At 51.7% G+C, this 15,209-nt stretch overlaps 1 protein-coding gene and 11 non-coding genes across 12 annotated transcripts; all 12 read right to left on the bottom strand.

Moving 5' to 3' along the window:
- Positions 1-875: 875 nt before the first annotated feature.
- Positions 876-1,898, bottom strand: LOC124594584 (serine/arginine repetitive matrix protein 1-like). Its single transcript, XM_047132954.1, has one exon. The coding sequence runs from the start codon at positions 1,896-1,898 to the stop codon at positions 876-878; it is 1,023 nt and encodes a 340-aa protein (XP_046988910.1).
- Positions 1,899-3,435: 1,537 nt separating this feature from the next.
- LOC124597312 lies at positions 3,436-3,554 on the bottom strand. Its single transcript, XR_006978483.1, has one exon. It is a non-coding gene; the product is annotated as a 5S ribosomal RNA (ribosomal RNA).
- A 976-nt stretch (positions 3,555-4,530) lies between these two features.
- Positions 4,531-4,649, bottom strand: LOC124597311. Its single transcript, XR_006978482.1, has one exon. It is a non-coding gene; the product is annotated as a 5S ribosomal RNA (ribosomal RNA).
- A 976-nt stretch (positions 4,650-5,625) lies between these two features.
- LOC124597309 lies at positions 5,626-5,744 on the bottom strand. The gene has a single exon (XR_006978481.1). It is a non-coding gene; the product is annotated as a 5S ribosomal RNA (ribosomal RNA).
- A 976-nt stretch (positions 5,745-6,720) lies between these two features.
- LOC124597308 lies at positions 6,721-6,839 on the bottom strand. Its single transcript, XR_006978480.1, has one exon. It is a non-coding gene; the product is annotated as a 5S ribosomal RNA (ribosomal RNA).
- A 976-nt stretch (positions 6,840-7,815) lies between these two features.
- On the bottom strand, positions 7,816-7,934 carry LOC124597307. Its single transcript, XR_006978479.1, has one exon. It is a non-coding gene; the product is annotated as a 5S ribosomal RNA (ribosomal RNA).
- Positions 7,935-8,905: 971 nt separating this feature from the next.
- LOC124597306 lies at positions 8,906-9,024 on the bottom strand. Its single transcript, XR_006978478.1, has one exon. It is a non-coding gene; the product is annotated as a 5S ribosomal RNA (ribosomal RNA).
- Positions 9,025-9,995: 971 nt separating this feature from the next.
- On the bottom strand, positions 9,996-10,114 carry LOC124597304. The gene has a single exon (XR_006978476.1). It is a non-coding gene; the product is annotated as a 5S ribosomal RNA (ribosomal RNA).
- Positions 10,115-11,090: 976 nt separating this feature from the next.
- On the bottom strand, positions 11,091-11,209 carry LOC124597303. Its single transcript, XR_006978475.1, has one exon. It is a non-coding gene; the product is annotated as a 5S ribosomal RNA (ribosomal RNA).
- Positions 11,210-12,185: 976 nt separating this feature from the next.
- On the bottom strand, positions 12,186-12,304 carry LOC124597302. The gene has a single exon (XR_006978474.1). It is a non-coding gene; the product is annotated as a 5S ribosomal RNA (ribosomal RNA).
- Positions 12,305-13,275: 971 nt separating this feature from the next.
- On the bottom strand, positions 13,276-13,394 carry LOC124597301. The gene has a single exon (XR_006978473.1). It is a non-coding gene; the product is annotated as a 5S ribosomal RNA (ribosomal RNA).
- A 976-nt stretch (positions 13,395-14,370) lies between these two features.
- On the bottom strand, positions 14,371-14,489 carry LOC124597300. Its single transcript, XR_006978472.1, has one exon. It is a non-coding gene; the product is annotated as a 5S ribosomal RNA (ribosomal RNA).
- Between the last annotated feature and the right edge of the window lie 720 nt (positions 14,490-15,209).

Here is a 15,209-nt window from a genome sequence, read left to right as displayed (position 1 = left end):
AGCGCTGGCTTCACGTATTCCACCCACCACGATAGAACAGTGGGATACACGGCACGATATTTCGCAGCCTGCTGCCACACACGAGAAACAACCGGTTCAAAACCAGGATGCGACAAATGACAAACATTAAACTTCCACATAGTCTGCATACGGGGTTTTGTGGCTAGCAAAGAATGGAAGCGACAAACATATGCACAGTGGTCCGAAAAGAGAACGGGATGCACCTTAGACTCGATAACACAACCCTTTTTGTCACCAGAAATATAAATGCGATCGATCCGGCTCCGACCGGTCACGTAATAATAAGTAAACCCCGGTTCGGCGGGATACAAATGACGCCAGGTATCGACCAATTTCATTTCCGTGACAAGCGTTTGGAGTTCTAAACATTTGTAGGGCCGTGGCTCCTGGTCTCTATCAGCCAACACACAATTAAAATCACCACCCAACACTATTGGCAGGTGGGTGCCAGAAAGAAGATGACAAATATCTCTGCTATAAAACACGCGACGCTGCAGCTTCCCCTCAGCACCGGAAGGTGCGTACACGTTCACGTATCGGATGTTGTTGACCGTACAGGCCACCCCACGCCCGTTAGGTATCGTAGCAACGTCCGTGTAAGCAATGCCGGCCCTAACTAACAACGCAGTGCCACAGTTACATTCCGGATCAAAGTTAAACAACACCTGATAGCCGGGAACAAATTGTAAAAGATCGGACACAACTTCTTGCAAAAAGACTACGTCGGCAGCGACAAAACGTAAAAAGTCCACCAAGCTCAAGTACTTAGCACGCGACGCCAAACGGTTGAGATTTACGGTAGCGACAACAGATGGAAGGTGCGCTACCATACACGAAAGAAACAAACAAAGAAGCTAGACGGTAGTGAAAGTACCGTCAGCCTCCTCCACATCCTCTCCCCAGTCATACGGTTGCGCGTGCGAAGACGCACCCGCAACATCCGTGAGCGTGGGCGCACCGGAACTTCCCACCGACATAGGTACGTCGTGCGTGGGAGGGACCGACGCGAGATCTTGTGAAGACGGGCGCGCGCGGGGCTCAGGAGGCTCCTCGGCTTTTCGCTTTTGCGAGGAATGGACCGGAATAGGCGCAGGATCGACATCGGTATCCATTGCACCGCCCGGTGCCCCAGAATGTAACACACCCTGCAAATGGCGGACCATTTCCTGCCGGCGTTCGTCCGCACGCGCGTGCTGACTACCGGCCACCGAATGCTGCTGACGGCGCCCAGAAGGGGCAGCCGGCCGAGCGTCAGGAACGACACGCTGCGCGGGTTTTTGAGACGCCTTCGGCTGTAACTTTGAAGGCGTCGAACGCGGAGAGGGTTTACGTTCCGGAGACGGGCTACGCTCCCTGCCAGAAGAGGACCGTTGCGATAAAAACACAGAAGTGCTTACACTACGTGCCCGATCAACAGAGCCGCGACGCCGGGAAGCAGTGTCGCGCCGCGACCTAGGTTTTTGCGGTGCAGGAGCCTTTGGTGGAGCGCAAGCAGCTACAGGAGCAGGAACCGATTCCGGAGGAAGCACAACGGGGGCAGTACGCTGATGGACAGGTTCTGAGACCGATGTGTCAGACACTTTTGGGGACGACATAAAGACGCGTTCAACAGGGATGGATTCGGACGGGTCGGAGTGTATATGTGCCACATTATGAGAGACATCAGGTGGAACAATGTCCATCACGACAACGTCGGAGGGCACCGGGTTCGCCACGATATCAGAAGCAACAACCGGAGCGGGTTCGGCACTCGTCTCTGTCGACGCGGACGGAATGTCCGACCGTGTAACAAGAGCAACATCAACAGCAACAGGCGAAGGCACGACCGACACGACCGAACCGACATCAACAACAGGGACGACAGACGTTATGTCCATTGCAACAGCGGTGTCAACACGGCGGGCAGGCGAAGGGGGTGCACCTAATGCAACTGCCGCCCACGTTGTCTGTGCGTCACCGTCATCGCCAAGTGGCAACTGCACCGGACGCCTACGGCGCGGACAATGTTGTCTAAAGTGGTCCGTAGCGTTACAATATGAACAAGTTTGTGGTTGTCCACTGTATGTAATGAAGGCACGATGACCGGCCATATACAAAAATGACGGAACATGCTTTCTCACTATCATTCGAACGCTACGAATACCATTTTCCACTTGAAAAGGGTACGCAGCCGACCACTTCTCTTTTACAACCGACAACACAGTGCCGTAGGGGCCAAGACAACGTGAGATGGTCTCGTTTTTGACCTCAAAGGGAAGGTTAAACACCCGCACATTACGAACACCAAAACCTGCATTTGTAATATTAACATTACTAACACTGCCGTCAGAATGTTTAAATTTTCGCACACCATCATTTACGGACACGATACTGTCACAAAGTTCCGAATTACTGAGCTTTACGAAAAGAGAATTGAGGAACGTGTCTAACTGCAAGCCAAGGACGTCACTATCGGTTAACTTTAAGTCATTGATTAACCAATGATGAATTTCTAAAGCAGTCGGGCGGGACACATTGCGATCGAATTCGCACTGGATATTATTCTCGCGATCTTCAGAGTCCATGTCTACTCACAGTTGTGATGAAAACCAGCAACCGCGAGGCGAAGAGCCGCCACGTGGCACAGCGAGCACGCGACTGGCACAAACACCAACGGCCGAGCGGAGCACGCGCCGCCGAGGTGTGGCTGGGCGCGTGCAGCCTTCGACACTAGCGGAGGACGCATCTTGTCCGTGGTGTCCAGCGGAGGGCCTGTGCGGGGTGTGGCAGTGTCGTGCTGGAGGGCGCCACTGGTAGCGATGTGGGCTTCCTCGCCTCGCCTCACACCAGGTGTCTGCGTGGTTTGCAATCCCTGTCCCCGTCCCGACTTGTCCCGACTTTGCCCGACTGCCGCTCGCTGCCGCTCGGGTCGTGGTCCATATGACAGCGCAAGCACGTCAAACGTCTGCGGGACGAGACGAGACGAGACTACTAAGGAATAAATTCGTGATTACAAATCAAATTTGGAACTTTACACAAAAATAGGCGGTGACGTATTTCAGAAATCAACTGCCGATTCGTACTGTTTTGTCGTTTTCAAAGTCTCCTTGGCAAACTTGGTTAGCACATTCTCCCTCAAACTGAGTTAATTACTGCATTTTCGTACCATTACAGTAGTTCAAAATGCTTCAGGAAGCATCTTTGTCACAACAGAAATGTAGTTTGAAAATTGGGCTGGCGACATAATAACAAAACAAAAAGAAAGGAAAGGAGCCAACACACCTTTTCTTTTAAGTTTTTTAATTACTGCATTTTCTTACCATTACAGTAGTTTAAAAGGGTTAAGGAAGCATCTTTGTCACAACAGAAAGGTAGTTTGAAAATTGGGCTGGCAGGGGTAGCGACATAATAACAAAACAAAAAAGAAAGGAAAGGAGCCAACAGCACCCGGGTTTCCCAGGCGGTCACCCATCCAAGTACTAACCGGGCCCGATGATGCTTAACTTCGGTGATCGGACGAGAACCGGTGTATTCACCATGGTATGGCCGTTGGCACTAGTGTAATGTAGGAGGACGGCAGAATTCGCGTTCGGCTTCTCTCCCAACACACAAAATGTTAGTTTTCCGCCGCATTTGACGAAAGTACTTCCTTCTGCAACAGCCAGTTCCTCGAGGACGGCGCTGGGGGCGCGCCCGGCGTCCCAGCGAGCGACGGCCGAATTAGCGGGCGCACCGCCGCGTGTGTGAGACGCACTGTTGCTCGTTGCACCTCCTGTCATTCGCTGGGCGCGTGCAGCCTTCGACACTAGCGGAGGACGCATCTTGTCCCTGGTGTCCAGCGGAGGGCCTGTGCGGGGTGTGGCAGTGTCGTGCTGGAGGGCGCCACTGGTAGCGATGTGGGCTTCCTCGCCTCGCCTCGCCTCGCCTCGCCTCGCCTCACACCAGGTGTCTGCGTGGTTTGCAATCCCTGTCCCCGTCCCGACTTGTCCCGACTTTGCCCGACTGCCGCTCGCTGCCGCTCGGGTCGTGGTCCATATGACAGCGCAAGCACGTCAAACGTCTGCGGGACGAGACGAGACGAGACTACTAAGGAATAAATTCGTGATTACAAATCAAATTTGGAACTTTACACAAAAATAGGCGGTGACGTATTTCAGAAATCAACTGCCGATTCGTACTGTTTTGTCGTTTTCAAAGTCTCCTTGGCAAACTTGGTTAGCACATTCTCCCTCAAACTGAGTTAATTACTGCATTTTCGTACCATTACAGTAGTTCAAAATGCTTCAGGAAGCATCTTTGTCACAACAGAAATGTAGTTTGAAAATTGGGCTGGCGACATAATAACAAAACAAAAAGAAAGGAAAGGAGCCAACACACCTTTTCTTTTAAGTTTTTTAATTACTGCATTTTCTTACCATTACAGTAGTTTAAAAGGGTTAAGGAAGCATCTTTGTCACAACAGAAAGGTAGTTTGAAAATTGGGCTGGCAGGGGTAGCGACATAATAACAAAACAAAAAAGAAAGGAAAGGAGCCAACAGCACCCGGGTTTCCCAGGCGGTCACCCATCCAAGTACTAACCGGGCCCGATGATGCTTAACTTCGGTGATCGGACGAGAACCGGTGTATTCACCATGGTATGGCCGTTGGCACTAGTGTAATGTAGGAGGACGGCAGAATTCGCGTTCGGCTTCTCTCCCAACACACAAAATGTTAGTTTTCCGCCGCATTTGACGAAAGTACTTCCTTCTGCAACAGCCAGTTCCTCGAGGACGGCGCTGGGGGCGCGCCCGGCGTCCCAGCGAGCGACGGCCGAATTAGCGGGCGCACCGCCGCGTGTGTGAGACGCACTGTTGCTCGTTGCACCTCCTGTCATTCGCTGGGCGCGTGCAGCCTTCGACACTAGCGGAGGACGCATCTTGTCCCTGGTGTCCAGCGGAGGGCCTGTGCGGGGTGTGGCAGTGTCGTGCTGGAGGGCGCCACTGGTAGCGATGTGGGCTTCCTCGCCTCGCCTCGCCTCGCCTCGCCTCGCCTCACACCAGGTGTCTGCGTGGTTTGCAATCCCTGTCCCCGTCCCGACTTGTCCCGACTTTGCCCGACTGCCGCTCGCTGCCGCTCGGGTCGTGGTCCATATGACAGCGCAAGCACGTCAAACGTCTGCGGGACGAGACGAGACGAGACTACTAAGGAATAAATTCGTGATTACAAATCAAATTTGGAACTTTACACAAAAATAGGCGGTGACGTATTTCAGAAATCAACTGCCGATTCGTACTGTTTTGTCGTTTTCAAAGTCTCCTTGGCAAACTTGGTTAGCACATTCTCCCTCAAACTGAGTTAATTACTGCATTTTCGTACCATTACAGTAGTTCAAAATGCTTCAGGAAGCATCTTTGTCACAACAGAAATGTAGTTTGAAAATTGGGCTGGCGACATAATAACAAAACAAAAAGAAAGGAAAGGAGCCAACACACCTTTTCTTTTAAGTTTTTTAATTACTGCATTTTCTTACCATTACAGTAGTTTAAAAGGGTTAAGGAAGCATCTTTGTCACAACAGAAAGGTAGTTTGAAAATTGGGCTGGCAGGGGTAGCGACATAATAACAAAACAAAAAAGAAAGGAAAGGAGCCAACAGCACCCGGGTTTCCCAGGCGGTCACCCATCCAAGTACTAACCGGGCCCGATGATGCTTAACTTCGGTGATCGGACGAGAACCGGTGTATTCACCATGGTATGGCCGTTGGCACTAGTGTAATGTAGGAGGACGGCAGAATTCGCGTTCGGCTTCTCTCCCAACACACAAAATGTTAGTTTTCCGCCGCATTTGACGAAAGTACTTCCTTCTGCAACAGCCAGTTCCTCGAGGACGGCGCTGGGGGCGCGCCCGGCGTCCCAGCGAGCGACGGCCGAATTAGCGGGCGCACCGCCGCGTGTGTGAGACGCACTGTTGCTCGTTGCACCTCCTGTCATTCGCTGGGCGCGTGCAGCCTTCGACACTAGCGGAGGACGCATCTTGTCCCTGGTGTCCAGCGGAGGGCCTGTGCGGGGTGTGGCAGTGTCGTGCTGGAGGGCGCCACTGGTAGCGATGTGGGCTTCCTCGCCTCGCCTCGCCTCGCCTCGCCTCGCCTCACACCAGGTGTCTGCGTGGTTTGCAATCCCTGTCCCCGTCCCGACTTGTCCCGACTTTGCCCGACTGCCGCTCGCTGCCGCTCGGGTCGTGGTCCATATGACAGCGCAAGCACGTCAAACGTCTGCGGGACGAGACGAGACGAGACTACTAAGGAATAAATTCGTGATTACAAATCAAATTTGGAACTTTACACAAAAATAGGCGGTGACGTATTTCAGAAATCAACTGCCGATTCGTACTGTTTTGTCGTTTTCAAAGTCTCCTTGGCAAACTTGGTTAGCACATTCTCCCTCAAACTGAGTTAATTACTGCATTTTCGTACCATTACAGTAGTTCAAAATGCTTCAGGAAGCATCTTTGTCACAACAGAAATGTAGTTTGAAAATTGGGCTGGCGACATAATAACAAAACAAAAAGAAAGGAAAGGAGCCAACACACCTTTTCTTTTAAGTTTTTTAATTACTGCATTTTCTTACCATTACAGTAGTTTAAAAGGGTTAAGGAAGCATCTTTGTCACAACAGAAAGGTAGTTTGAAAATTGGGCTGGCAGGGGTAGCGACATAATAACAAAACAAAAAAGAAAGGAAAGGAGCCAACAGCACCCGGGTTTCCCAGGCGGTCACCCATCCAAGTACTAACCGGGCCCGATGATGCTTAACTTCGGTGATCGGACGAGAACCGGTGTATTCACCATGGTATGGCCGTTGGCACTAGTGTAATGTAGGAGGACGGCAGAATTCGCGTTCGGCTTCTCTCCCAACACACAAAATGTTAGTTTTCCGCCGCATTTGACGAAAGTACTTCCTTCTGCAACAGCCAGTTCCTCGAGGACGGCGCTGGGGGCGCGCCCGGCGTCCCAGCGAGCGACGGCCGAATTAGCGGGCGCACCGCCGCGTGTGTGAGACGCACTGTTGCTCGTTGCACCTCCTGTCATTCGCTGGGCGCGTGCAGCCTTCGACACTAGCGGAGGACGCATCTTGTCCCTGGTGTCCAGCGGAGGGCCTGTGCGGGGTGTGGCAGTGTCGTGCTGGAGGGCGCCACTGGTAGCGATGTGGGCTTCCTCGCCTCGCCTCGCCTCGCCTCGCCTCGCCTCACACCAGGTGTCTGCGTGGTTTGCAATCCCTGTCCCCGTCCCGACTTGTCCCGACTTTGCCCGACTGCCGCTCGCTGCCGCTCGGGTCGTGGTCCATATGACAGCGCAAGCACGTCAAACGTCTGCGGGACGAGACGAGACGAGACTACTAAGGAATAAATTCGTGATTACAAATCAAATTTGGAACTTTACACAAAAATAGGCGGTGACGTATTTCAGAAATCAACTGCCGATTCGTACTGTTTTGTCGTTTTCAAAGTCTCCTTGGCAAACTTGGTTAGCACATTCTCCCTCAAACTGAGTTAATTACTGCATTTTCGTACCATTACAGTAGTTCAAAATGCTTCAGGAAGCATCTTTGTCACAACAGAAATGTAGTTTGAAAATTGGGCTGGCGACATAATAACAAAACAAAAAGAAAGGAAAGGAGCCAACACACCTTTTCTTTTAAGTTTTTTAATTACTGCATTTTCTTACCATTACAGTAGTTTAAAAGGGTTAAGGAAGCATCTTTGTCACAACAGAAAGGTAGTTTGAAAATTGGGCTGGCAGGGGTAGCGACATAATAACAAAACAAAAAAGAAAGGAAAGGAGCCAACAGCACCCGGGTTTCCCAGGCGGTCACCCATCCAAGTACTAACCGGGCCCGATGATGCTTAACTTCGGTGATCGGACGAGAACCGGTGTATTCACCATGGTATGGCCGTTGGCACTAGTGTAATGTAGGAGGACGGCAGAATTCGCGTTCGGCTTCTCTCCCAACACACAAAATGTTAGTTTTCCGCCGCATTTGACGAAAGTACTTCCTTCTGCAACAGCCAGTTCCTCGAGGACGGCGCTGGGGGCGCGCCCGGCGTCCCAGCGAGCGACGGCCGAATTAGCGGGCGCACCGCCGCGTGTGTGAGACGCACTGTTGCTCGTTGCACCTCCTGTCATTCGCTGGGCGCGTGCAGCCTTCGACACTAGCGGAGGACGCATCTTGTCCCTGGTGTCCAGCGGAGGGCCTGTGCGGGGTGTGGCAGTGTCGTGCTGGAGGGCGCCACTGGTAGCGATGTGGGCTTCCTCGCCTCGCCTCGCCTCGCCTCGCCTCACACCAGGTGTCTGCGTGGTTTGCAATCCCTGTCCCCGTCCCGACTTGTCCCGACTTTGCCCGACTGCCGCTCGCTGCCGCTCGGGTCGTGGTCCATATGACAGCGCAAGCACGTCAAACGTCTGCGGGACGAGACGAGACGAGACTACTAAGGAATAAATTCGTGATTACAAATCAAATTTGGAACTTTACACAAAAATAGGCGGTGACGTATTTCAGAAATCAACTGCCGATTCGTACTGTTTTGTCGTTTTCAAAGTCTCCTTGGCAAACTTGGTTAGCACATTCTCCCTCAAACTGAGTTAATTACTGCATTTTCGTACCATTACAGTAGTTCAAAATGCTTCAGGAAGCATCTTTGTCACAACAGAAATGTAGTTTGAAAATTGGGCTGGCGACATAATAACAAAACAAAAAGAAAGGAAAGGAGCCAACACACCTTTTCTTTTAAGTTTTTTAATTACTGCATTTTCTTACCATTACAGTAGTTTAAAAGGGTTAAGGAAGCATCTTTGTCACAACAGAAAGGTAGTTTGAAAATTGGGCTGGCAGGGGTAGCGACATAATAACAAAACAAAAAAGAAAGGAAAGGAGCCAACAGCACCCGGGTTTCCCAGGCGGTCACCCATCCAAGTACTAACCGGGCCCGATGATGCTTAACTTCGGTGATCGGACGAGAACCGGTGTATTCACCATGGTATGGCCGTTGGCACTAGTGTAATGTAGGAGGACGGCAGAATTCGCGTTCGGCTTCTCTCCCAACACACAAAATGTTAGTTTTCCGCCGCATTTGACGAAAGTACTTCCTTCTGCAACAGCCAGTTCCTCGAGGACGGCGCTGGGGGCGCGCCCGGCGTCCCAGCGAGCGACGGCCGAATTAGCGGGCGCACCGCCGCGTGTGTGAGACGCACTGTTGCTCGTTGCACCTCCTGTCATTCGCTGGGCGCGTGCAGCCTTCGACACTAGCGGAGGACGCATCTTGTCCCTGGTGTCCAGCGGAGGGCCTGTGCGGGGTGTGGCAGTGTCGTGCTGGAGGGCGCCACTGGTAGCGATGTGGGCTTCCTCGCCTCGCCTCGCCTCGCCTCGCCTCACACCAGGTGTCTGCGTGGTTTGCAATCCCTGTCCCCGTCCCGACTTGTCCCGACTTTGCCCGACTGCCGCTCGCTGCCGCTCGGGTCGTGGTCCATATGACAGCGCAAGCACGTCAAACGTCTGCGGGACGAGACGAGACGAGACTACTAAGGAATAAATTCGTGATTACAAATCAAATTTGGAACTTTACACAAAAATAGGCGGTGACGTATTTCAGAAATCAACTGCCGATTCGTACTGTTTTGTCGTTTTCAAAGTCTCCTTGGCAAACTTGGTTAGCACATTCTCCCTCAAACTGAGTTAATTACTGCATTTTCGTACCATTACAGTAGTTCAAAATGCTTCAGGAAGCATCTTTGTCACAACAGAAATGTAGTTTGAAAATTGGGCTGGCGACATAATAACAAAACAAAAAGAAAGGAAAGGAGCCAACACACCTTTTCTTTTAAGTTTTTTAATTACTGCATTTTCTTACCATTACAGTAGTTTAAAAGGGTTAAGGAAGCATCTTTGTCACAACAGAAAGGTAGTTTGAAAATTGGGCTGGCAGGGGTAGCGACATAATAACAAAACAAAAAAGAAAGGAAAGGAGCCAACAGCACCCGGGTTTCCCAGGCGGTCACCCATCCAAGTACTAACCGGGCCCGATGATGCTTAACTTCGGTGATCGGACGAGAACCGGTGTATTCACCATGGTATGGCCGTTGGCACTAGTGTAATGTAGGAGGACGGCAGAATTCGCGTTCGGCTTCTCTCCCAACACACAAAATGTTAGTTTTCCGCCGCATTTGACGAAAGTACTTCCTTCTGCAACAGCCAGTTCCTCGAGGACGGCGCTGGGGGCGCGCCCGGCGTCCCAGCGAGCGACGGCCGAATTAGCGGGCGCACCGCCGCGTGTGTGAGACGCACTGTTGCTCGTTGCACCTCCTGTCATTCGCTGGGCGCGTGCAGCCTTCGACACTAGCGGAGGACGCATCTTGTCCCTGGTGTCCAGCGGAGGGCCTGTGCGGGGTGTGGCAGTGTCGTGCTGGAGGGCGCCACTGGTAGCGATGTGGGCTTCCTCGCCTCGCCTCGCCTCGCCTCGCCTCGCCTCACACCAGGTGTCTGCGTGGTTTGCAATCCCTGTCCCCGTCCCGACTTGTCCCGACTTTGCCCGACTGCCGCTCGCTGCCGCTCGGGTCGTGGTCCATATGACAGCGCAAGCACGTCAAACGTCTGCGGGACGAGACGAGACGAGACTACTAAGGAATAAATTCGTGATTACAAATCAAATTTGGAACTTTACACAAAAATAGGCGGTGACGTATTTCAGAAATCAACTGCCGATTCGTACTGTTTTGTCGTTTTCAAAGTCTCCTTGGCAAACTTGGTTAGCACATTCTCCCTCAAACTGAGTTAATTACTGCATTTTCGTACCATTACAGTAGTTCAAAATGCTTCAGGAAGCATCTTTGTCACAACAGAAATGTAGTTTGAAAATTGGGCTGGCGACATAATAACAAAACAAAAAGAAAGGAAAGGAGCCAACACACCTTTTCTTTTAAGTTTTTTAATTACTGCATTTTCTTACCATTACAGTAGTTTAAAAGGGTTAAGGAAGCATCTTTGTCACAACAGAAAGGTAGTTTGAAAATTGGGCTGGCAGGGGTAGCGACATAATAACAAAACAAAAAAGAAAGGAAAGGAGCCAACAGCACCCGGGTTTCCCAGGCGGTCACCCATCCAAGTACTAACCGGGCCCGATGATGCTTAACTTCGGTGATCGGACGAGAACCGGTGTATTCACCATGGTATGGCCGTTGGCACTAGTGTAATGTAGGAGGACGGCAGAATTCGCGTTCGGCTTCTCTCCCAACACACAAAATGTTAGTTTTCCGCCGCATTTGACGAAAGTACTTCCTTCTGCAACAGCCAGTTCCTCGAGGACGGCGCTGGGGGCGCGCCCGGCGTCCCAGCGAGCGACGGCCGAATTAGCGGGCGCACCGCCGCGTGTGTGAGACGCACTGTTGCTCGTTGCACCTCCTGTCATTCGCTGGGCGCGTGCAGCCTTCGACACTAGCGGAGGACGCATCTTGTCCCTGGTGTCCAGCGGAGGGCCTGTGCGGGGTGTGGCAGTGTCGTGCTGGAGGGCGCCACTGGTAGCGATGTGGGCTTCCTCGCCTCGCCTCGCCTCGCCTCGCCTCGCCTCACACCAGGTGTCTGCGTGGTTTGCAATCCCTGTCCCCGTCCCGACTTGTCCCGACTTTGCCCGACTGCCGCTCGCTGCCGCTCGGGTCGTGGTCCATATGACAGCGCAAGCACGTCAAACGTCTGCGGGACGAGACGAGACGAGACTACTAAGGAATAAATTCGTGATTACAAATCAAATTTGGAACTTTACACAAAAATAGGCGGTGACGTATTTCAGAAATCAACTGCCGATTCGTACTGTTTTGTCGTTTTCAAAGTCTCCTTGGCAAACTTGGTTAGCACATTCTCCCTCAAACTGAGTTAATTACTGCATTTTCGTACCATTACAGTAGTTCAAAATGCTTCAGGAAGCATCTTTGTCACAACAGAAATGTAGTTTGAAAATTGGGCTGGCGACATAATAACAAAACAAAAAGAAAGGAAAGGAGCCAACACACCTTTTCTTTTAAGTTTTTTAATTACTGCATTTTCTTACCATTACAGTAGTTTAAAAGGGTTAAGGAAGCATCTTTGTCACAACAGAAAGGTAGTTTGAAAATTGGGCTGGCAGGGGTAGCGACATAATAACAAAACAAAAAAGAAAGGAAAGGAGCCAACAGCACCCGGGTTTCCCAGGCGGTCACCCATCCAAGTACTAACCGGGCCCGATGATGCTTAACTTCGGTGATCGGACGAGAACCGGTGTATTCACCATGGTATGGCCGTTGGCACTAGTGTAATGTAGGAGGACGGCAGAATTCGCGTTCGGCTTCTCTCCCAACACACAAAATGTTAGTTTTCCGCCGCATTTGACGAAAGTACTTCCTTCTGCAACAGCCAGTTCCTCGAGGACGGCGCTGGGGGCGCGCCCGGCGTCCCAGCGAGCGACGGCCGAATTAGCGGGCGCACCGCCGCGTGTGTGAGACGCACTGTTGCTCGTTGCACCTCCTGTCATTCGCTGGGCGCGTGCAGCCTTCGACACTAGCGGAGGACGCATCTTGTCCCTGGTGTCCAGCGGAGGGCCTGTGCGGGGTGTGGCAGTGTCGTGCTGGAGGGCGCCACTGGTAGCGATGTGGGCTTCCTCGCCTCGCCTCGCCTCGCCTCGCCTCACACCAGGTGTCTGCGTGGTTTGCAATCCCTGTCCCCGTCCCGACTTGTCCCGACTTTGCCCGACTGCCGCTCGCTGCCGCTCGGGTCGTGGTCCATATGACAGCGCAAGCACGTCAAACGTCTGCGGGACGAGACGAGACGAGACTACTAAGGAATAAATTCGTGATTACAAATCAAATTTGGAACTTTACACAAAAATAGGCGGTGACGTATTTCAGAAATCAACTGCCGATTCGTACTGTTTTGTCGTTTTCAAAGTCTCCTTGGCAAACTTGGTTAGCACATTCTCCCTCAAACTGAGTTAATTACTGCATTTTCGTACCATTACAGTAGTTCAAAATGCTTCAGGAAGCATCTTTGTCACAACAGAAATGTAGTTTGAAAATTGGGCTGGCGACATAATAACAAAACAAAAAGAAAGGAAAGGAGCCAACACACCTTTTCTTTTAAGTTTTTTAATTACTGCATTTTCTTACCATTACAGTAGTTTAAAAGGGTTAAGGAAGCATCTTTGTCACAACAGAAAGGTAGTTTGAAAATTGGGCTGGCAGGGGTAGCGACATAATAACAAAACAAAAAAGAAAGGAAAGGAGCCAACAGCACCCGGGTTTCCCAGGCGGTCACCCATCCAAGTACTAACCGGGCCCGATGATGCTTAACTTCGGTGATCGGACGAGAACCGGTGTATTCACCATGGTATGGCCGTTGGCACTAGTGTAATGTAGGAGGACGGCAGAATTCGCGTTCGGCTTCTCTCCCAACACACAAAATGTTAGTTTTCCGCCGCATTTGACGAAAGTACTTCCTTCTGCAACAGCCAGTTCCTCGAGGACGGCGCTGGGGGCGCGCCCGGCGTCCCAGCGAGCGACGGCCGAATTAGCGGGCGCACCGCCGCGTGTGTGAGACGCACTGTTGCTCGTTGCACCTCCTGTCATTCGCTGGGCGCGTGCAGCCTTCGACACTAGCGGAGGACGCATCTTGTCCCTGGTGTCCAGCGGAGGGCCTGTGCGGGGTGTGGCAGTGTCGTGCTGGAGGGCGCCACTGGTAGCGATGTGGGCTTCCTCGCCTCGCCTCGCCTCGCCTCGCCTCGCCTCACACCAGGTGTCTGCGTGGTTTGCAATCCCTGTCCCCGTCCCGACTTGTCCCGACTTTGCCCGACTGCCGCTCGCTGCCGCTCGGGTCGTGGTCCATATGACAGCGCAAGCACGTCAAACGTCTGCGGGACGAGACGAGACGAGACTACTAAGGAATAAATTCGTGATTACAAATCAAATTTGGAACTTTACACAAAAATAGGCGGTGACGTATTTCAGAAATCAACTGCCGATTCGTACTGTTTTGTCGTTTTCAAAGTCTCCTTGGCAAACTTGGTTAGCACATTCTCCCTCAAACTGAGTTAATTACTGCATTTTCGTACCATTACAGTAGTTCAAAATGCTTCAGGAAGCATCTTTGTCACAACAGAAATGTAGTTTGAAAATTGGGCTGGCGACATAATAACAAAACAAAAAGAAAGGAAAGGAGCCAACACACCTTTTCTTTTAAGTTTTTTAATTACTGCATTTTCTTACCATTACAGTAGTTTAAAAGGGTTAAGGAAGCATCTTTGTCACAACAGAAAGGTAGTTTGAAAATTGGGCTGGCAGGGGTAGCGACATAATAACAAAACAAAAAAGAAAGGAAAGGAGCCAACAGCACCCGGGTTTCCCAGGCGGTCACCCATCCAAGTACTAACCGGGCCCGATGATGCTTAACTTCGGTGATCGGACGAGAACCGGTGTATTCACCATGGTATGGCCGTTGGCACTAGTGTAATGTAGGAGGACGGCAGAATTCGCGTTCGGCTTCTCTCCCAACACACAAAATGTTAGTTTTCCGCCGCATTTGACGAAAGTACTTCCTTCTGCAACAGCCAGTTCCTCGAGGACGGCGCTGGGGGCGCGCCCGGCGTCCCAGCGAGCGACGGCCGAATTAGCGGGCGCACCGCCGCGTGTGTGAGACGCACTGTTGCTCGTTGCACCTCCTGTCATTCGCTGGGCGCGTGCAGCCTTCGACACTAGCGGAGGACGCATCTTGTCCCTGGTGTCCAGCGGAGGGCCTGTGCGGGGTGTGGCAGTGTCGTGCTGGAGGGCGCCACTGGTAGCGATGTGGGCTTCCTCGCCTCGCCTCGCCTCGCCTCGCCTCGCCTCGCCTCACACCAGGTGTCTGCGTGGTTTGCAATCCCTGTCCCCGTCCCGACTTGTCCCGACTTTGCCCGACTGCCGCTCGCTGCCGCTCGGGTCGTGGTCCATATGACAGCGCAAGCACGTCAAACGTCTGCGGGACGAGACGAGACGAGACTACTAAGGAATAAATTCGTGATTACAAATCAAATTTGGAACTTTACACAAAAATAGGCGGTGACGTATTTCAGAAATCAACTGCCGATTCGTACTGTTTTGTCGTTTTCAAAGTCTCCTTGGCAAACTTGGTTAGCACATTCTCCCTCAAACTGAGTTAATTACTGCATTTTCGTACCATTACAG

The sequence above is a fragment of the Schistocerca americana genome, chromosome 2, assembly GCF_021461395.2.
Source record: "Schistocerca americana isolate TAMUIC-IGC-003095 chromosome 2, iqSchAmer2.1, whole genome shotgun sequence".
Lineage (NCBI taxonomy): Eukaryota > Metazoa > Arthropoda > Insecta > Orthoptera > Acrididae > Schistocerca > Schistocerca americana.
This window is presented reverse-complemented; position numbering and strand designations above follow the sequence as displayed.

Excerpts from the sequence above, each read along its gene's own strand:
- LOC124594584 (XM_047132954.1), bottom strand. The coding sequence starts at position 1,898 with ATGGACATAACGTCTGTCGTCCCTGTTGTTGATGTCGGTTCGGTCGTG.